Source organism: Quercus robur, chromosome 2 (genome assembly GCF_932294415.1).
Source record: "Quercus robur chromosome 2, dhQueRobu3.1, whole genome shotgun sequence".
NCBI lineage: Eukaryota > Viridiplantae > Streptophyta > Magnoliopsida > Fagales > Fagaceae > Quercus > Quercus robur.
The window spans coordinates 13,058,194-13,080,941 of record NC_065535.1 but is presented as its reverse complement, the minus strand read 5'-3'; the positions used below and the strand labels follow the sequence as shown (position 1 = coordinate 13,080,941).

The 22,748-nt window shown below is 32.9% G+C and overlaps 2 protein-coding genes across 2 annotated transcripts; both read right to left on the bottom strand.

Annotated features, from left to right (window-relative positions):
• Nucleotides 1-338: 338 nt before the first annotated feature.
• LOC126712442 (GDSL esterase/lipase EXL3-like) lies at nucleotides 339-2,609 on the bottom strand. The gene is made up of 5 exons (XM_050411770.1): nucleotides 2,333-2,609; nucleotides 1,782-1,912; nucleotides 1,213-1,470; nucleotides 655-910; nucleotides 339-529 (listed from the first exon to the last, which is right to left on the bottom strand). The coding sequence occupies exons 1-5, from the start codon at nucleotides 2,607-2,609 to the stop codon at nucleotides 339-341; spliced, it is 1,113 nt and encodes a 370-aa protein (XP_050267727.1).
• Nucleotides 2,610-18,404: 15,795 nt separating this feature from the next.
• LOC126712441 (GDSL esterase/lipase EXL3-like) lies at nucleotides 18,405-22,260 on the bottom strand. The gene is made up of 5 exons (XM_050411769.1): nucleotides 21,903-22,260; nucleotides 20,543-20,673; nucleotides 19,606-19,839; nucleotides 19,064-19,319; nucleotides 18,405-18,937 (listed from the first exon to the last, which is right to left on the bottom strand). Exons 1-5 carry the CDS (start codon nucleotides 22,183-22,185, stop codon nucleotides 18,747-18,749), a joined length of 1,095 nt encoding a protein of 364 aa, XP_050267726.1. The 5' UTR covers nucleotides 22,186-22,260; the 3' UTR covers nucleotides 18,405-18,746.
• Between the last annotated feature and the right edge of the window lie 488 nt (nucleotides 22,261-22,748).

Below are 22,748 nucleotides of genomic sequence, written 5' to 3'. Positions count from 1 at the left end.
TCGAACCAAATTTGTAGAATACTTAAATAGTTCTGTAATCTTAGTATCTTACACTCCTTCAACTCATTGAAACACGTATACACATGTATAGAACTAATACCGTGCATACCACAATACTTTATTGTGGAAATCATTGCCAGCTTAGGAGTTGGAATACAAAAGGGAAACAATCCAATTCTAAACTTTACAAATATATGTTTATTTTTCATATCCATATTATGAATGAAAATTAGAAATCACCATTGAACTTGAGAATATGGTCATACAGACCAATTGTCGAAATTAATAGATGTGGTGGAATTCGACGTGAAGAAACCTGGCTAGTCACTTCCATTGCCTCAGAAGAAGCTATTGATGTACTTTGGGAGGAATTGAGAAATAAGGGTCCTGTATACTGCTTCAGTGGGATGATAACTATCCCAAAATATATAATCAGAAGCATTTACGCATGTGGTGGGAGTTGATGTACATAGTACAGCTACTTCTATGTCCCCTGTACCACAACACCCTCTATCTGCAACATGGAAGCCTGCATTGTATATTAGAACCAAAAAATAAGTAAGAAAAATTCAAAAAAAATTGAACAAGAAGATCGAAAGTGCATATATATAATGATGATAATAATGATTAATCGTAGTAATAGTAGTGATTTACCATAGTTTTGAGGGTTTTCAATGATATCAAGAAAAGGGTTGTAAACATCAACATAGACTATCCTACTATCTGGCAGGTTCTTGTTAAGGGAGTCTATTGTGGTATTAAGTTTAGAGTTGAACAACAATGATGCTCGGTTGTACTTTTCTGCACAATTTCTTTGTAATCCTCCAACCGTAGTTCTCTGTGATGGTATACATCCTAGTGGCGGTGCACTGAATACTCCAATCCTTCTTGCCCCTAGACCTTGAAGTTCCTTAGATACATAATAACGAGAAAGATAAGAACTGAAATGTTAGTGTTATTAATAATATTTGCTATTATTACCAGTAACTTTTCTCCTTTTTATCATAGGCAATTTGAAAAAAAAAAAAAAAAAAAAAGAGAATAGTGAATAAAACATAATCAAAAGCCAACCAACCAAAACACATATATTCTAACTCTCACTCCTTTTTCTAAGATTATTCTTGTGGGAAAATTGTAGTCTTGGAATGACAATGAGTATGAAAAATAAAGTCAGTGAGTCAAGGATAGTATATTGAGGAGATGAAAACTTACCTTTAAGAATTTGGAAGCAAACTTGATCATAAGGTCAGTGTAAGAAGAGATATCGTACATAATTTCCCGTGAAGGAGAAAGATAATATGTATTGGCAATGTCATTACTGCCTGCTACCAAGAAAAATAGACTGTTGGCCAAGATGAAATTTGTCTGCTCCGCTCCAAAAGTTGCATTAAGTTTCCCTATGTATTCTTTGAACATTCTTAATTGATCGGGCAAAGATATGACCGATTTTTGAAAAAAAAAAAAAAAAAACTGTTAAACCACATGACATCGTATTACTTTAATTAAATTAAATAATAGATAACTCCAAGTATAAACACAACTTTTTTTCACAAGTATAAACACAATCTTAATCTAACTAATCCTTAACCGCAATAAAACATAGTTAGCAATAGATGTTATTATTGGATTTGATTAATTGGCCATTGCAGAGGTTGCCACTAAGAGCCATTCCCAATCCAAAAGGTCGTTTTCTTTGTGTCAAGACAGTGTAAATATGAGAACCTTAAATAGTTCTATTGAATTTAAATCCAAAAAAGAGAAATGCACGAAATTGTATGTACCGCTAAAATGGGAGTCAAGGGATCATATCCAGTGCCACCAGAAGCAAAGCATACACCAGTCTTGAGATCTTGAAGTTGCAAGTTTGGATCCAAGTATGGGGGCACAAGCTCTTTAATTCCCAATTCCTCCGCTAAAGGGTGAAATAGAATTATAAATTACAATTTAGTCAGAAGTACATCTCTTAATAGAACATCCTTTTAAGTTTTAACAGCATTCAGTATTATTGTTTGGACAGCACAGACCTCAAATGTAAGTAAGGGACCCTAAGTTTTAGCATCTTAAAATAGTGTCTCTACCATATTATATCCACATGTATTTACTACACAAATAATGAATGAAAATCCTTTGTCTAAATGTCTTTATCATCTAAACCTTTTTCCCATGAATAACAATAGAAAGTTTCCTCGCTAGGATCAGTCTGCCTACGTACCATGAGGTCCGTGACACACTAAAACATATAAACATGCGAGTAACTTGTTTTTCTGGTCAAATATATCGGTGCCATTTGGAAAAAGACGAAGTCCACAAATGCACAGAGAGAGAGAGATACCTATTAGGTCTGTGGGGGCCTTTCCATTGCTCCATCTACCTGTTGGTTTTCCTCCTACAAAATCTCTCCCATATGGAGGAAAATTACACTTTGCTATAGTTTCTATATAGTTGTTGCCCGTATCCATGATTGAATCTCCAAAAGCTATAAATGCTGGAATGGTTGCATTTCCTGGTGGCTTTATAACAGCATTGGTGTTGCAGAAAAGAACAAAGGCAGTGAGACTAAACAATACTATAGCTGAAGAAGAAAACATTTTCTTAAAGAGGAAGTGCATTGTTTTAGCTAGACAAATATTTGTTTGCTCTCAACTTAGGTGACACAAAAAGTGATGATTTGTCCCAGTGGCGGAGCCAAGATTTTAGTTTAGAGGGGGCAAGATTGAAAAAAAAAATACTAAAAACAAAAGTAATCTAAAAATATTAATAGATAATAAAAACAAAATAAATAGAGAATTGTAACTACAAGTATATATTTCATATTATTAAAACAAAGAAACAAAAATGATCAATCATAATTACTAACAATCAAAGTGAGAAATTAATTTAAATACATAAAATTTAGACATAATTTGATTGCTTAAAATAAATTAAAAAAATAAATCAATCTACAAAAGTTAACTAGGGAACCTATTAATTGAATTGTCATACAAAAATAACTTTTTCATAATAAATTTTACGATTGTTAAAATAGTGGACTGTGACTTGTGAAGGAAATAAAGTAGTGGGTTTATTAATATAAGTTGTTCATCATTTACAGTTAACTATTTTCATAATTGTAAAATTTATTGTGAAAAATGTTATGTGTATAGTATTATAATTATAATAAGAAAAGAAAAGAAAAATTAGAATAGGAAAGAAAAGTACTGTAAATAGTAGAATGGATGGGACAAGATCGAGACTACTTGAAATAAATACTGCTTAAGAATAGTAAAATAGGTGAAAGTGTGATGGCAGGAGAGAATTGAGGAGCATTTTTTTTGTTTTCTTTCTTTCAGGTGTCAGGGCTGTTTCATAATGGTAGGAGTGCTTTTTCCATTTTTTTTCACTGACAGAGAGCAAACTACTTAAATACACTTAGTATAGCAGGTACCAAGGCATTTTTTAGAGGAGTCAGGGGGGGCAGTTGCCCCCTCTCGCCCCCCCCCTGGCTCCGCCCCTGATTTGTCCGTCTCATTGTGTTGCTCCCTTTGCGTAATATATATATTTATAGAAAGATCAAAACTGTTTAGAAACCGTATCTTCAACTCACAAATTTAGTTCCAAAAAGTATGTGCAACAAACACTTCGTTTGAATCAAATACGTTTGTTATATGACTCTTTAATTAATATACAATATAGTTGACGTTAGCCCCTCCACTTTATTGCAGTCAGGAACTTAGAATCATGAGAAAGAATCATATTTCTAGAAAGTTTTTTCCCGCCTTCTTAAAATAGAAATATCAAATATGGTTTGAAGTTAGAAACAAAAATAATAAACTGAATTATGATAAGTTTGCAATACAAAGAGATGACAACTGCTCTTAATATTTAGAAAAAAGATGTTAGAAAATTGGCATTCGATCGCAAGTAAATCATGGAGGAAAAATCTGATCTTATTGTCCATTTTGTTTTTTTGTTTTTTTTTAAATGGGAATTAGCTTTTCTGTTTTGATAATTAACCATAATAAGTTAAACATTAATAAAAATAGTATGCTAGTAATTTTTTAGAAACTGAGTTTTGAGCTCATTTTGAAAATTTTTTATTTTTTCTGTTTACTATTTTAACTTTACCTTCTTTCTTCTTTTTTCTTCTTTTTTTAATTTTGTTCTCATTTCTTATTTTTAGTATGATTTATGTTATATTTATTTTAGGATATTTTGGTGGGAAGAGGAAGGGAGACAATAAAAAATCACACACACATGTAAAAAATTTAGACCCCAGTTGTTAACTTTAATTAATTTAAAGCCAAGTCAATTAATTAACCAATTATGATTTGCACGTTTAGTTTTTATTAATCATGCCACATACACAACAATATTGGCAAAAAAAATCAATTGCAAAAAATAAATGACATGGCATTATGGTTACGAAGTGAAAAACCTAATAGTAAAAACTCTATAGGGGTTTGCTACCAACTCTCTTAAGGAAACAAATCCACTGATAGAATTTAAGTTCTTTTAATAGAAGTAACCTTAATACTATTCACAGTAATGGCTTGCTCATGTGACTACATGCAACTCTAACCTTGATAAACTCTTCTTCTCTAGATTCCTTTCATACAAACAACCCATTTGTGACTTCAAGGACCACCTCGAAACTTTTCATAGCAGCACTTCTATGTTGAATTTAGTGGCTTCAACTTTAATTACCTATCTTTTGTTCCTATTTGATTCGATAGTGATTGAGAACTTAGTCACAAAACTCTATATATGTACAAACACGGTTCTCTCCAAACTTATTCTAGTCATCTCTACAGTACTTTTATGCTTTAGCAAATATGACTCAAAATTATAAAAATTGGATGACGGTATGAGCTTGATTAAGAATCAGGATCTGCGACTCTCAATCAATAGAATAGCGATTGAGAAACTGTCAATATAGTTTCAATCAATTAATTAACTGTCGAGTTTAGTGTCAAGATTATAGTGAGTTCGTTCTTCTTGAGCTGTCTAGGCATATGAGTCATAAAATTGAATTGGACTATAAAAACATACAAGACTTAATTTTTAATTTACAAATTGCCAACCTACATACTATAGACTTATACTCGCCGATACATAGCTTAAATTAGTCAAAAATTTTAGATCTCCAACCCAAAAATGGAGCGACGGTACAAGTATGCCTTAGAAGTGGCCAATAGATGTCAAAGAGTTCTCGGAAACAAAATTATATGGGCTCGACCAAGGTGGTTTGGGTCTGTTCTTGACACAATTTAGGTTCATTCCAGATCTTGAATAGGCTTGCGCTGATCTGGAATGGAAATATGACAAATCAAGATATGAGGACATGTTAAACTTGTTAGGGACATATTTTATGTAATTGGCTAATCCTTTGACAAAATGCACTTTACTTGTAATTTGGTAGATCTAAAATGGGTTTAGTACTTCAAGAAACATGTTGTTCAAGCCAAGTATTAAAGACATGAAGATTGGACCAAGAAACAAGTGAAGAAAAGCTATTCATTAAAACTCGACAGATACCTCAACAGAAATAATATCTATCGAGACTTAAGAACAAAGCTCGACAAAACACGTGCCTTTTCATTTTCACGGCCAAAGACTCACACTATATGGATGAGAAAGGAGCTGGCCTAAGACTTAATTGTCTTTTTTGTTGTTCTCTGCTTTAATTCTTTCTTTTTAAAGTAACTCTCTTTGCTTGATTTCTTATCTACTTTTGGAATCATGCTTTCATGCATCCGCATCTTTCTTTCATGCTTTCATGTTGTTTGTCTGTTTTTGTTTAGTTGTTTAATCTTTATTTTGTTTCTTTTTCAAAATAAAAAGAGTAAAATCAAAAAATATATATACAAAAACAGTGTGTGTTTATGTATGTTGTTACTTGTATATCTTTGATGGCCATTGAAATAAAGTTTCTTAACTTTGTATCTCTTGTAGATTAGATGGGCATTTCTATGCACAACTAAGCAAGTAAGCTTTGTGGCTCATATTTGTGATGAGTAAGATTAAATTATCTCTTATATCTCATACTCATATCATTCCTTTTTATGGGAAAGACTAGAAAATCCTAAGAGAAAAGTATAAATAATCATCTCACCACTAAAGCCCGCCAATCATGTATAACATCTGTGTGCTTTAATAGAGCAAAATTATGATGTTTTAGCTTACATAATTGGGTATTTTTTTTCTCTCTTATATGCCCATGCATGCCATGATTAAAAGAAAAATATGCAAAGAAAAATAAAAGTAAAAAAAATCAAAATACTTTTAATATGTTTGCAAGCGTGTTTTTAGGAGATGTAGAAGTTATAAGATGTACCTCGAAGATGATAGTCCCCATCAAACAGTTATGATTGTGTGTGAGTATATTTGATTTTCTCATGTCTCAAATCTTCATAATATGAGACACTTATGCACTCTTGCTATGTTTCACACACAACACGCAAATTCTTTGCTTCTTTTGATACATGTGTAGATACAATGTGATTGGTCATCATAAGGAATACATGTGTTAATATATGTTTGCTAAAATGTCTTAACTTGTTTTTAAAAAATAAAATTGGTTAGACTTGTTTAGTGTGTGTGAGTGTTTTTGTTCTAAGAATGCTTTGCATCTAGATTTGAGCTGTGTTTGAGTGCTTAACATGCTACTTGGATGCTTGTTTGAATAGTTATCTTGTTGCATTCATCTTTTGTGTTTTTCCTCCCTTCGAAAACCTTACTTCTGTCTTCTCGACAGCTGCTTGATACCTTCTCGGCAGCATCTCAACAGCAGCTCGACACAAGTTTCTTCTATCAAAGACTCTGGATTTTACCTCGATAGCTTCTCGACAACTAGGTCGATCCATCGAGCCAATTTTCTGTGCTCTCTGTCTACTCAATACATTCTCAACAAATTCTCAATCCATCGAGATTTCTGGGTAGCTTCTTAATAGATTCTCGACACATATCTCAATCTATCGAGGTAATTTTATGTCCTTTCTGCCAACTCGATAGCAGCTCGACAGCTTCTCAATCTGTTGAGACCCTCTTGCATGCATTGTTTTTCAAATGTTTTGCATCTTTCTATTATCTTGTCATTCATAGCATCTTATTTCATTACATTCATGCATTTATATGGTTTCTTTGTGCCCCCTTGATCATCTTTATGTTTCTCGGGTGAAATTTTATAGTTTCTTGTACCCTTTGTCAATCATAACAAAAAGGGGGAGAAAATGTGATTTGCTTTTAAGATTCTACATGTTAGGGGGAGAAATACATGCCTTTGTAAGGGGGAGTTGTGTTTCATCTTGTTAGGGGGAGTGTTTACCTCCTTGTTGTTTTAAGAGCTTCTTTTAGCTTCTTGTACACCGGTCTTGTGACCATTTTTTTACATACATTGTACTTTATTTTTATATATATGATGATGGTGATATATGTTTTCTTCACCTACCTCTACATGTGTTGTTTCTTTTCTATCTTTATACACATGTTTCTTTATGTACGCAATCCTTATTTCTGTTTCACACATGATGTTTTGATGAGTTTTGTTTAAGTGTTTCAAAAAGACAGGTTGTGAAAGTCTATCATGTCGTGAACTCTTATCCTGCAAAGTTTTTCAAGAGTTTGTAGTAGGGATAGATTTATTTTGTAATACAACAAGTGGTTATGAGTATAGTGATTTAAAACTTCTCTCATGATTATTTGTTTTGTTGTGATTTTGTCACGGATTGCCAAAGGGGGAGATTGTTAGAGATATATTTTATGTAATTGGCTAATCCTTTGACAAAATGCACTTTACTTGTAATTTGGTAGATCTAGAATAGATTAGTACTTCAAGAAATATGTTATTCAAGCCAAGTATTAAAATCATGAAGATTAAACCAAAAAACAAGTGAAGAAAAACTGTTCATTAAAGCTCGATAGATACCTCGATAGAAACAATATCTATTGAGACTTAAGAACGAAGCTCAAAAGAAGCTGAATCTGTCGAGATCTATAAAATCAGAATTTCCAAATCTAATTTTCAACTCATGCTGACATGTATGTGTAGGGTTTCTTTTCTCACAACCCTAGACATATTTAAGGCTTATTTTAAAGGCCGTAATACATGGAGAACACATGCAAAAAGTGAACTAGTACCTTATTCTCTCTGCAAAAAGTTACTGCATCTTTTGCGCCTTAAGGTTTTGTAACCAAGTACTTCTTGATCTTCATTGTTGATGAAGTGAAGAACTTTGCAACCAACAACATTTTCAAGTTGCTGGAGTTAGTCACATACTGGGATCCATGCAAAAGGGCGGCGTTCATATATTGAAGAATTCAGAAGTTCTGAAACAGTAGAAGGTTTCTGCTGTAAGTTCATTTACGGGGATTGTAAAGTCTAGGGACAAAGGTTTTGTACTAGATCTGAAACTTCTCTTTACTATAATGAATTGCTTTTCGAGAAGGTTTCCCCCCAGGTTTTTTACTATGAAACTAGTTTGTTTCAATGGTTTTCCTGAGTCATCATATCTTGTCTTATTTACTATTCAGTTGTGCATGATATTGACATGATATTGATGTTTGTTTGTTTTAACAAAATTTATTCATAATAAATCTAATTAACAACTTGAAATTAAAACTTGTTAATTCTATCAATCGGGGTCTAAATTTCCCAACAAAACTTATGACCTCTCTTTTTTTCTTTTTCTTTTTTTATTATCTAGAGGTGCAGTAAAATTTTTGTGAACTATCACTATTTAATTTATTTTTATTTTTTGTAAACTATGAACTTCATTTTATTTATTTATTAAGTTATATTCATACAAACATCTCTTGTTATTATCAAATAATGGATATGGGGTAGTTCAAAACTCACTCACACTAAAAACTAACTGTTATCTTAGCCTAATAATAGAAATGGATGTCATATATTCAAATCTTATTGTATTTATAATAAATAAATAAAAATTGGTGTAAAATGAACTGTGTACGTGGTAATAATTACCAATTGTGCTTGATCAAAGGCATTGTTTTTGTTATATATATACATACGTACGTGCGTTTGAGACAACATAGAAAAGAAAAAAGAAATCAATTTACGTCCTTTTGATGGAATGCAAGTAACGTGTAAGTCGAACCAAATTTGTAGAATTTACTTAAATAGTTATGTAATCTTAGTATAAACACTCCTTTGACTCATTGAAACACACATGTATGGAAGTATGGAACTAATACCGTACATACCACACTATTTATAAGGGCATTGGTTTAATAAATATTTTTAGAAACTTTTTATGGTAAAAGTAAAAAAATAATTAATTTTTTTATAGCTTTTTATATTTATCATGAAAATGGCGTCAAAACTTTCCTAAAATGATTTATTAAAAATTTTCTTAAAAGCACCTATTAACAAGACCCATTATTTGCCATTATATCTATAATTTTGGCTCTTTGGTATAATAAGGTAAGGCATTTACTTTTATCTCTTTCATTTTTTTTTAATCATAAGTAATTTGAAAAAAAAAAAAAAAAAAAAGGAGAATAATGAATAAAAGATACTCTTACCTAAACACAGGCCAAAATGGGGTTTTACCATTTTCTCATAAACTTTCCAGTAAAATGCCCCTTGTTTGAAATTATTTAGGGAAACACCCTTATTTTGAAACTCAATTTTTAGAAAATCGAGTTTCAATGTAAAACTCGATTTTTGGACAATCGAGTTATAGCGAAATGAAACTTTAAAAAATAAAAAAAAATTTGTGGAACTCAAGTTCCATGAACTCAAGTTTCACAATTTTTTTTTTTTTTTTTAAGTTTCATTTCAATATAACTCGATTGTCCAAAAATCGAGTTTCAAAACAGATGCATATTCTTAAATAGTTTCAGACATAGAGCATTTTCTTGTAAAGTTTGTGAGAAATGGGTATTTTGCCATTTTGGCCCCTAAACACATATATTCTAACTCTCACTCCTTTTTCTAAGATTATTCTTGTAGGAAACTTACAGCCTTGGAACAATAATGAGTATGAAAAATAAAGTCAATGAGTCATGGATAGTAAATTGAGGAGATGAAAACTTACCTCTAAGATCAGGGCCGGCCCAAGGCCTAGGCCTAAGGCCCCACAACCAAAATAAAATTTCTCTACCAAAAAAATGCCCCATTATCCTCTGTAAAAAGCCCAAAATTTTTTTAAAATAATTGGTACTTTTTTTTAAGAGTGATGTTAAAAATACCACAAATTTTACTATAGGTTTAATTGACATGTCACCAATCACATAAAAAATTAATTCAAATACAAAAAATTAAGTTTTTGAAATTTATCAATTACAGTCATTATCATATTATATTGTGAACATTTTGTAGCATCTTTAGTATTTTTCTTTTTCATTTCTAACAAGGCTTCCAAAATAAGAGACCAATAAAAATTTAAACCAATTGAAACCCAAAAATGTTTCAAAAAAAAATACTACAAATGTGATAAATCATCAATGATGATAATCTCCTCTAATAGTTTGGGAGCTTAATTTTTATAAACTAATCTCCTACTAAGTCACACACCATAAATTTTTTTTTTCAGTTCTTTTTTTTAAAAATTTATGGTTCAACAATGATATTTAATCTTCTATATGAAATTAACCTTAGTTTAGTTAGTATTATTCATCAATTTCTGTATTTATATCAAATAAGTCTTAATTTAATTATTATTATATAATTTTATTTAATTAATGTTTATATATTAAAAGGCCTCATATAAAATTTTCGCCCTGTCCCAAATTTTGTTGGGCCGGCCCTCTCTAAGATTCCGGAAGCAAACTTGATCATAAGGTCAGTGTAAGAAGAGATCTTAGCTAAATTTCCGTACATGAGAAACATAATATGTATTGGTAATGTCGTAATTACTGCCTGAGAAACATAATAAAGTCTATTTTTCTTGGTAGCACGCAGTAATTGGTAGCAGGCAGTAATTGTTGGCCAATATGAAATTTGTCCTCTCCGCTCCAACAATTCCATTAAGTTTCCTTATGTATTCTTTGAACATTTTTATTTGATTAGGCAAAGATATAACCGACTTTTGAATAAAATAAATGAAAATAAAAATAAAACCAGCTATTAAACCACATATTTATACCATCTAATTACATGACATCATATCTTTTTAATTAAATTAAAGAATAGATAACTCCAAGTATAAACACAATCTTCTTTTCTTTTCTTTTCTTTTCTTTTTTCACAAATATAAACACAATCTTTTTTTTTTAGAAGACACAATCTTAATCTAGCTAATCCTTACCACCATAAAACATAGTTAGCAATAGGTGTTATTATAGATTTGATGGGCCATTGCCGATGTTGCCACTAAGAGCCATTCCCAATCCAAAAGGTCATTTGCTTTGGACCAAAAGCTGGAATTCTGGCCCAAGTCCTATACTTAGGGGTATCAAGAAAAAAATAATAATAAAGATATGTAGCCTTATTTTTTTTTTTTTTTTTTTTTCTTTGAGATGTAGTACTCTTGTTTTACGGTAGTAATACTAATATAATAGGGTTAGACTACAGTTATCTATTCCATAATTTTTAAAATTTCGAATTGGAAAAAAGATTGTGCATTCCCATTAATTTATACCCAAAAAAAAAATTGACTCACCAAAATGCCACTTTATTTATTTTTAATACTCACTTTTACAACATACTTACATATCCTACATCTCTTTTTTATTTTACAATTAATGTTAAAAGTATGAGAGAGAAGAAAATGAGAGAATAAAAGAGGAATAAATTATTTTGCATAAATGATCCAGATAATTTACAGTATCTGCATAAATTATTTTGCATTTTAGTGGGTTATGCATAACCCAATGAGAATGATCCAGATACTGTAAATTTGAGAGTCTTAAATAGTTCTATAGAATTTAAATCCAAAAAAGAAATGCTCAAAATTGAATGTACCAATAATTTGGCTGTCAATGGATCATATCCAGTACCACCAGAAGCAAAGCATATACCTGTCTTGAGATCTTGAGGTTGTAAGTGTGGATCCAAATATGGTGGCACAAGCTCTTTAATTCCAAACTCCTCCGCTGAAAGGTGAAATAGAATTATAAAATACAATTCAGTCAAGTAAATCTCTTTATAAAGCATCCTTTTAACAGATATATAAAATCCCAAGCATTCAGTATCAGCCCAGACCTCAAATGTAAGTACGGGGCCCTAAGTTTAGTCTTTTGAAATTTGAGTGTCTCTACAATATTATATTCATATACATATACAACAAAAATAATGAATGAAAATAGTTTGTCTAAATTTCTTTTATCATCTAAACTTTTTTCCCATGAGTAACAATAGAAAGTTTCCTCACTAGGATCAGTCTGCCTACGTACCACGACACTAAAACCTTTTAAAAGAAAAACATGAGAGAAACTTTTTTTTTTTTTTTTTGGTCAAATCAATGTAATTTTTAGTAGGTTCCGGTTAGCTCAACTGACAAAATCTCTGATAGTTGAATAAGAAATCTGGAATTCAATCCCCACTTACACCAAAATCCGATTGGTGTATTGGTGTGATGATAAAGAGCTATTATTATTCATTAGGAGCGATCGTCATAGGTTGAAACTCTCTCAAAAAAAAAACTAGTGTACCATGTTAATGTTTGTGCCTCCGGCATACTTTGAATAGAGATAGAAAACAAACAAACCCCTTTGGAAAAAGACCAAGACCAAAACTGCACAGAGAGAGAGAGAGAGAGAGAGAGATACCTATTAGGTCTGTGGGGGCCTTTCCATTGGTCCATCTACCTATTGGTTTTTTCCCTATAAAAGCTCTCCCATACGAACGAAAATTGCACTTTCATAGAGGTTTTAGATGGTTGTTGTTGCCCGTATCCATGATTGAATCTCCAAAAGCTATAATTGCTGGAATGGTTGCATTTCCTGGTAGCTTTATAACAGCATTGGTGTTGCAGAAAAGAACAAAGGCAATGAGACTAAACAATACTATAGCTGAAGAAGAAGAAGACCATTTTTTAAAGAGGAAGTGCATTATTTTAGCTAGACGAATCTTTGCTTGCTCTCAACTTAGGTGACACAAAAAGTAATGATTTGTCTGTCTCAGTTGGGTTGCTCCCTTTAAATTGCGCACACACAGTAGGAACGGCAACGGGTCAGGTTTGGACCAGGTTTTTTGATACCCGGACCCGACCCGCGAGCCCTCCTTTGTTACTTGGACTCGGCCCATTTAATAAATGTCTTTTTTTTTAGCCCCAAACCCAGCTTGTCGAGTCTCCGCAGGCCCTATGGGCCTGTCCAGCCACTTATGGGCCTAATCCATGGCCCAATTCGACCCAATCTTATTAAAAAATAAATGAATAAATAAATAAACCCAAACACAAACACCAACACAAATCAATCAACATTATTATCAGTCTTGCTAAAATGAGATCCTTAGATAGAAAATAAATAATAAATAAACACAAAAAATAGAAGAAACAAAACTTCATTTATCATTTATGGACCAATCATCACAAAACTCCGACATCACATCTCCGATCATCACAAAACTCCAATCACTAAACTTCGATAATCACATCTCTCTCCGATCTAACAATCCCGTGCTACTCCGTGACAAAGACGGCAACCACCACAAGATCCGTGCTCCTCCACAAGGGTGAGGGTGGGTCGGTGAGTGAATGAGAGTAAGGGTGAGGATGAGATGTGAGTGTCTGAGTGAGAGTCAGTGAGGGTGAGGTGAGGGAGGCGACTGAGTTGAGAGAGAAATGAGTTTTAGGTTAGGGTTGTGATATATATATATATATATAGGTAGGTTTTTTTGTAATTTTATATTTAGGCTAACCGAGTCGGGTCGAGTCCGGGTTCAAGCTAGGTTTTTGCCAAAACCCAAACTCGACCCGGACCCAATTCGAGTTTTATTTTTAAATCCAAACTCAACCCTATTCTTTATCGGGCCGGGCAGGGTACCGCAGGTCAGGCAAGAATTGTCATCCCTACACACACACACACATACACACATATATATATATATATATATATGACTCTTTAATTAATAAACAATATAGTTGATGTTAGCCCTCCAGTTTATTACAGTCAGAAACTCAGAATCATGAGAAAGCATCATAGAAAGTTTTTTTGTCGCTTTCTTAAAAATAGAATTGTCAAATATAGTTTGAAGTTTGCAAAAGAACAAAACAGCACAAAAGAAACAAAAATAATAATGAACTGAATTAGTTAAATTTGCAATACAAAGAGATGATAAATGCTCTTAATATAAAAGTTATGTTAGAAAATTGGCGTTCGACGTCCGCAACTAAATCATGGAGGAAAAATCTGATCTAATAATCCAATTAGTTTTTTTTTTTTTATGGGAATTGGCTTTTGGGTTTTGATAATTAACCGTAATAAGTTAACTCTTAATAAAAATAGTATGCTAGTAATTTTTAAGAAAATGAGTTTTGACCTCATTTTGAAAATTTTTAATTTTTTCTGTTTACTATATTAACTTTACCTTCTTTCTTTTCTTTTTTTTTTCTTTTTTTTCTTTTTAAATTGTACTCATTTCTTATGTTTCAGTATGATTAATGTTAATTTTATGTTAGAGGATTTTGGAGAGAAGAGGAAGGTAGACACTAAAAAAAATCACACACACATGGAAAAAATTTAGACCCTGGCTGCTAACTTTATTCAATTTTAAGCCTTTTTTTTTTTTTGGGTCCTCAAATCAAGTAATTAACTAATTATGATTAGCATGCTTAGTTTTTATTAATCATGTCACACAACAATTTGGCAATCAAATCAAGTGAAAAAAAATAAATGACACAGCAATATGGTTATGAAGTGAAAAACCTAATAGGAAAACACTCTTGGGATTTACTACCAACCCTCAAGGAAACAAATCCACTATTAGAATTTAAGTTCTTTCAATAGAAGTAACCCTAATAATTATACTACCTCCAGTAGTGGCTTAATCATATGACCACATGTAACTCCAACCTTGTTAGACTCTTCTTCTCTAGATTCCGTTCATACAAACAACCCATTCGTGACTTCAAGGACCACCTTGAAGCTTTTCATAACAGCACTTATATGTTGAATTTAGTGGCTTCAACTTTAATTACTAATCTTTATATCTTATTTCATTTGATAGTGAATGAGAACTTAGTCATAAAAACACTATGTATGCGTTTGGATTGCGTTTACAGCCCAGCATCTGCGTTTTGCGTTCCTCTTTTTCTTTTTTTTTTTGGAGAAGCACGTTCCAACTGCAAAATGCTTTTCCAATGGGTCCCGTGTACTATTCACGAGACCCACAAACCTCTTTTTTCAACAAAACTTTCATTAAAAATTGGTCCCACGGCACTATTCACACATTTAAAAATTATTTTGCTACAGTGTTTTCAGTTTTTAGTAAAATAAGTGGTATCTAAACGGACCCTATATATACAAACACAGTTCTCTCCAAACTTATTTTAATCGTCTCTATTGTAGTCCTTTTATGTTCTACAAATATTGCTCGAAATTACAAGGATTTAAAGACTTAATGGGCTTGATTAAGAATCAAGATCAGCGATTCTCAATCAATAGAATAGCGATTGAGAGGCTGTCGATATAGTCTCAATCAATTAACTAGCTACCAAGTTTGGTGTCAAGATTATAGTGAGTTCCTTCTTCTTAAGTTGTCTAGGCATGAGTTATGTGTAAAATTGTGATTTACAACTATATTTTATGTTGGCTTTATTCCATGACAAAAAGTGTCGTAAGTGTATTAAATTATTTCCTTGTATTTTGTGGGATTTTATTATATTAGGTTTAGCATTAAGTTGGTGAAGAATCGAGCATGAAATGAAGAATTAGTGCAGTTCGCGACTAGCTCGCGAGAAGTTCGTGAGAAGAGTAACCCGCGAAAAAGGGCACATGAGAAGCACATGTTGGAAACTGAAGAGTCAAGTGCCAGCTGCATTTTGCGAGTACTTTGCGAGACAGGCCATCTTGCGAGGTACTTGCGAAACGCTCTGCCTGGAAGATTTTAAGTGTGACTTTCTTACCTTTCACCCATATTATATATACCTTCATTACCCACAAAAGTAAGATAGGCTATTCAGAGAGAAAAACCCTATATAGGTTTTCTACAACACAACACACCCATCTTTTAGAGAGAGAGCTACTCATCCTTAGTGAGAAATCATTGTAGCCTTTTCTTCTTCCCTCTCCCATTATCATACCTTAAGAGGAGATTTATACCCAAACACAACACACACCTTTTTAGAGTGTAGTGAGTGTTTTGTACATTATCTTACCCTTCACCCATATATATACCCTTATCACCCACAAAAGTAAGAGAGGCTATTCAGAGAGAAAAACCCTATATAGGTTTTCTACAACACAACACACCCATCTTTTCAAAAAAGACCTACTCATCCTTAGTGAGAAATCATTGTAACCTCTTCTTCTTCCCTCTCCCATCATCATACCTTGAGAGGAGATTTGTACCCAAACACAACGCACACCTTTTTAGAGTGTAGTGAGTGTTTTGGAGCTTGGAAAGTTTTGAGAATTTGCCAAAAAAAACCGGTGAGACTTGGCGAATTCAATCGAGCGTATTGCGGGATCCGGAAAGCTAGTGAAAACAAGATTCCGAGAAGTCCGTTGGTAGTAGGAGCTTGGAGGGAGTGAGAAATCATTGTAACCTCTTCTTCTTCCCTCTCCCATCATCATACCTTGAGAGGAGATTTGTACCCAAACACAACGCACACCTTTTTAGAGTGTAGTGAGTGTTTTGGAGCTTGGAAAGTTTTGAGAATTTGCCAAAAAAAGCCAGTGAGACTTAGCGAATTCAATCTAGCGTATTGCGGGATCCGGAAAGCTAGTGAAAACAAAATTCCGAGAAGTCCGTTGGTAGTAGGAGCTTGGAGGGATCAAGTACATTGGGTAAACTAAGCTTAAAGGGTTTTTTGTTATTTGTATACTCCAACTTATTCACTAGTAAATCAATTTCGACTTGGGGGGTCGCAGAGAGGTTTTTTGCTGAATTCTTCAGTTTCCTCTTCGATAACACGTTTCGGTATTATCTTGTGTTTGCATCTCTCTTCCCTACTCTTAAACATTCCTTTTATTATTGATAATGGATAAATGTGGCTTAAGATAGTGATAACGGTTGTTTGCGCTTCTTTATTATTGTTCTGCACTTAGTATAAGTTAGAGTAAAAGCTATCTAACTGTAATTTTAATTTGGCGGTCTAAACAAGCTATTGTGTATTTACACAAATCCGAACTTTCAATATGAATTTGAATTGGACTATAAAAACACACAAAGAGTACTTGAACTTTTTATTTATAGTTTACCAACCTACATACTATAGACCAATACTGGCTGATACAAACTCAAATATGTCAAAAATTCTGGATCTCCAACTGAAAAATGGATCGACAGTATAAGTACGCCTTAGAGCATCTCCAACAGTTTCTTCAAATTTTTGTACTGTTTGGAGAATGAACAGTGACATTTAATTTTTACCTACCCACTTTTTCAAATACACATCTAACAGATTTTCTATCTCATTCTCTATCTTATTTAAATATTATTTTTTCATTCATTATTTATTCTTTTTTTAACAACTACACATCTTCCAACATTTTTTTATACAACACATCATTATTATAATAGAAAAAATGTATTTGAAGAATGAACAGTAGCCCATCAGACTTGATGGGCTACTGTTCATTAGCCAAAAAAAAATTCATGTTTGCCAAAGCTGTTGGAGCATCTACAGTGCACCTCATTCTCCAAATTTTAGCTACTAGGGCCGGATGCCCAAACCGTTGGAGATGCTCTTAGAAGAGGCTAATCGATGTCAAAGGGTTCTCGGTAACAAAATTATATGGGCTTCACCAAGGTGGTTTGGGGCTATTCTTGACTCAATTTAGGTTCATACCATATCTTGAATAGACCTACGCTGATCTGGAATGGAAACATGACAAATCAAGATAAGGATATTGTAAAACTTATGACCAAACAAGGCTTTGATTGACTCAAGAGTTGAAATTAAACGTACTTCTTCATAAGACAACCAAATACTTGGTCAACTAGCCTTTGATTTTTGTCATAAGACAACCAAAAACGTGGTCAATTAGCCTTTGATTTTTTACGCCAATTCTTGTACGGCCGTCATCAAAGGCAAGAGGATTAAAAAAAAACATTTATAAAAATATAAAACTACTCAAATTCAATCAAAGCCAAAATCCTTGCTCTGTCTTGAGGAGAATATTTGCAAGAGAAATTTTGCTTTGATGCCGTGTGGTATTAAACGAACTGTGGTAATCAATGATAACCAATTATAATTAATCCAAGGCATTGCTTTTGTTATAGACACGTGTTTGAGGCAACATAGTAAAGAAAAAGGAATCAATTTACGTCCGCTTGATGGAATGCAAATAGCATGTGTAATAAGTGGAGCCAAATTTGTAGAATACTTAAATAGTCATATAATGTTACATACTTCAACTCATTGAAACACACATGTAAGAAACTAATACCGTACGTACAGATGTATGAAACTAATACGGTACGTACCACAATGTTTTATTGTGGAAACCATGACCAACTATGGTTACAATAGTAGGGGGAAAACAATCCAATTCTAAATTGACATATATTTATATATCATGAATGAAAAGCCGGAATCGCCATTGAACTTGAAAATATGACTTAGACGAGCCAATTGAAATAAATAAGAGTACGTGGTGCAATTCGACTTGAAGAGACTTTGGCTATGTTGGTTGCCTCAGAAGAAGCTACTGAGGTACTTTTGGAGGAGTGGAGATATAAGGGCTTTGTATGCTGCTTCAGTGGGATGATAACTATCCCAAAATACATAATCAGACGCATTTTTGCAAATGGGAGATGCTGGGTTACACAGTATAGCTACCTCTATATCCCCTGTACCACAGCACCCTTTTTCCACAACATGGAAGCCTGCATTACATATTAAAAAAACAAGAAGAAACCAGAAATTATGATCAAGACGATAGGAAAGGTACATTGATGAAACATAGTAATGGTAATGTTTATATAATAGTAGTAATAATATTAATGATTTACCATGATTTTCAGGGTTTTCAATGAGATCAAGTAGAGCGTTGTAAACGTCAATATAGACAATCCTACTATTGGGCAGGTTCCTGTTAAGGGAGTCTATCTTGGCAGTAAGTTTTGAGTTGAACATCTTTGCTGCTTCATTGTACTTATCTGCGCACCCTCTATGTAATCCTCCGGCCAGAGTTCGCTGTGATGGCACACATCCTATTGGCGGTGCACTGAATACTGCAATCCTTCGCGCCCCTAGCGCATATATTTGCTTAAGAACATAACAAGACACATAAATTAGTTACAGAGAGATATAGGGCGTTATTAGAGTATTGTTACATCCATAATATTGACGTAACAAATCTTAGGTAATAAGCTAGTTCTAACTTCTAATCTGAACATGTCACTGAAATCTCTTTTTAACCCACCAATGATAGTACTACTCCCTTTGCTACAATTATTCTTGTAAGGGAAAATTAGAGTTTGGGAACAATAATGAGTATAAAAAAAGAAAGCCAATGAGTGATGGACGTTAAATTGAGGAGATGAAAACTTACATTTAAGAATTCGGAAGCAGAGTTGGCCATAAGGTCAGTGTAAGAAGGGATATCGTACTGCAATTCTCGTGCATGAGCAACAAAATATGTATTGGCAATGTCGTCACTACCTGCTACCACGAGATATAAACTATTGGCCAAGATGAACTTTGTCCTCTCCGTTCCAACAATTCCATTAAGCTTCCCTGTGTATTCTTTGAACATTCTCAATTGATCGTCCAAAGATAGGACCGACTTTTGGAAGAAAAAAAAAATTGGAATAAGAGAAAGAATAGTAGGCACAAAGCATGTAGGTAAAGGACAAAGTTTAGCTAACTATCTTAATCTCGTACAATCAATTTATGTTATTTATAAAACTATTTATATGTATTAGTATTTAAATAAATCACTTAGATTCGTTTGAGCAAAATTAAATGGACTCTGTATCTTTTTTATTAATTTTATAGGTACCCCACAATCCACACATTAACACAATGGAGAGACCCATGCTGACGGCTGGCCCACTATGCCCCCCAAAGAAAAAAAAAACAAAACAAAAAAACAGAAGCCATAGTGGCTCACCACCGACAGATACATCATCATTATATTCTATGGTTCACTTAGACATTCCCAAATCCAAAAGGTCTTTTCCTTGGTTTGGACCCAAAGCAAGAATCCTAGTCATCCAAAAAGAAAGCCCAAGTCCTCCTATATTGTATTTGGGAGGGAATCAAGATGTAGTACTTTTTTATTTAAATTTTTTTTAGAGAAGTAATAATTTTTTTTAGTACTGAAGTAAATAAGGATAGATTACAGTGATCTTCAATATGGAGCTATCTATTACTTAATTTTTTAAGAGTTTGAAGTGGAAAAAAATAGATGGTGCATGTATGGGTATTCTAAATAGTCTTATAGAATTTAAATCCAAAATGAAAGTAACAAAATTTTATGTGCATACCGCTATTTTGGGTGTCAATGGATCATATCCTGAGCCACCTGAAGCAAAACATACACCTGTCTTGAGCTCTTGAGGTTGCAACTGTGGATCTAAATATGCTGGCACAAGCTCTTTAATTCCCAATTCCTCAGCTAAAAGTTGAAACAAAATTAGACAATAAAATAAATTTGAACTAGTACGTGTGTGTATATATATATATATATATATTTATTAATAAAAAGTACATATTAAGAGGATCCAACCCCATCACCCAGACCAGGGTTCTTTACAAAAACTTTAGGTGGGAGATTATGGATGGGGATAAATCCTACAAAAGAACAAGAATTCCCATGCAGTTTACTTTCACCGCCAAATTATATAACAATTTTTAAAAGTTCAGTGTGCAATTTATTTATATTGTAAAATAACCTAATTATCCCTGACGAGCCTTAATTCGTACAAACTCATTTGGGCCTTGTCGATAGTTATAAGAGTACATATCATAGATTCATCTGATGCAGTGATGCTCACTCTGCAAATTGCAAGAATATGAAGAGAGCCATTATTCTTCTCTCTCTCTCTCTCTCTCTTCATCACTGGGTCTCAACTACTCAACCACCAGACAAGGCATTTAAAGCAAAGCCAGATTGTGGAACAAATGGACTGTCAAGTCCATCTGTCATTTCAGGATCTTTGGTTTTTTAGGATTAAAACGTTATCATCTTAATTATGATAATAGTCAAAATACATAGACCACAAACTTCTTTCTTTTTTTTTCTTTTTTTTGAGAATCCAACATATACTACACAAATAATGAATGAAAATACTAGGTCTGAATTTCTTTTATTTTTCTTCGACATTTTTGTAACCCAATTTAAAGTCACCTCTCTTACTCTCTGTATCTCTTACTCTCTCTCAACTAAAACATAAAGACGGAAAGAAAGAAAAAAGGGCAGACTAGACTGACTAGTTGCGTCTAACTTCTGCCAAGATTATGGGCAAACAGAGAAAGCAGTGCACGTAGAGGAGCGAGAACTATCACTCATGCACTCACATGCAAAAAATGACACCATTGATTGGTTATTGGGAAGTGGAACTAAGATCTAAAGCAGAGTAATGAATAAAAATAGATAGTTTTCCTCAATAGTATAAAATTGCCTACCATGACACACTAAAACCTCTAATAAAAGAAAAAATTTACATACGAGTAAAGGTTTTCTACTTGTTCCTTTGGGTCAAATTACTGTAATTTTACCGAGGACCATGTTAAAGCTTGAATTTTTCAAGTCAAATAACATAATAGAGATAGAAAACAAACAAACCCCAATGTAAAAAAGACTAGTACAAATGCAAAGAGAGAAAGAAAGAGAGAGATATATACCTACTAGGTCTGCTGGGACCTTTCCATTGCCGAATCTACCTGTTGGAACTTTGCCACTAAAATCGTTCCCATACGGAGCGAAATTGCACTTAACTACACTTTTTAGATGGTTGTTGTTGCCTGTATCCACGATTGAATCTCCAAAAGCTATAACTGCAGGCACCGAAATATTTTGTGGTAGCCTTAAAACAGCATTGGTGTTGCAGAAAAGAACAAAGGCAATGAGACTAAACAATACTATAGCCGAAGAAGAAAAAGAAGACAAACTAAAGAGGAACTGCATTTTTTTTTTAACTAGATGAATCTTTGCTTTTTGGCTACTAAGGTGACACAAAAAGTGTTGATTCGTATTTGTCTCATTTGGGCTATACCCTTTGTGTATATATATTATAAAAAATTATAGAACCGCTACGTCATTTAATGCGCACACACCAGAAATATGCTGATCTAGCTGTAAATTGTACAAAAATCTTTGTCATATGACTCTGTAATAAACGATATAGTTTTTTTTTTGTGAATGTAAGAAACAATATAGCTGATGTTAGCTCCTCTGCCCACTTTATTACAATCATGAAGTTTTTTTATATTTTTTTTAATAATTTGATGGTTGAAGTAGAAATGATTTTACTCATCATAAATATTTTCATTGAAAATATTAGAAGTGTCAATCAATTAAATTATAAAACTTTTGATCAATTAAATTATAAAACTTTTGATCAATTAAAAAAAATTAAGAAAGTAATTAAAAATTTTCAAATACGGTTTGAAGTTTGAGGATAAAAAAAATTTCTCTTCTTCCTTAAAAATAGAAATATCAAATATGGTTTAAAGTTCGAAAAGGGGGTG

Excerpts from the sequence above, each read along its gene's own strand:
- LOC126712442 (XM_050411770.1), bottom strand. The coding sequence starts at position 2,609 with ATGCACTTCCTCTTTAAGAAAATGTTTTCTTCTTCAGCTATAGTATTG. Across the intron at positions 1,913-2,332 it reads GGCCCCCACAGACCTAATAG|CGGAGGAATTGGGAATTAAA; the intron begins GTATCTCTCTCT and ends TTCACCCTTTAG. Across the intron at positions 911-1,212 it reads TTGCTTCCAAATTCTTAAAG|GAACTTCAAGGTCTAGGGGC; the intron begins GTAAGTTTTCAT and ends TATGTATCTAAG.
- LOC126712441 (XM_050411769.1), bottom strand. The coding sequence starts at position 22,185 with ATGCAGTTCCTCTTTAGTTTGTCTTCTTTTTCTTCTTCGGCTATAGTA. Across the intron at positions 19,840-20,542 it reads CATTGACACCCAAAATAGCG|TCGGTCCTATCTTTGGACGA; the intron begins GTATGCACATAA and ends TTCTTCCAAAAG. Across the intron at positions 18,938-19,063 it reads TGAAAACCCTGAAAATCATG|GCTTCCATGTTGTGGAAAAA; the intron begins GTAAATCATTAA and ends TATGTAATGCAG.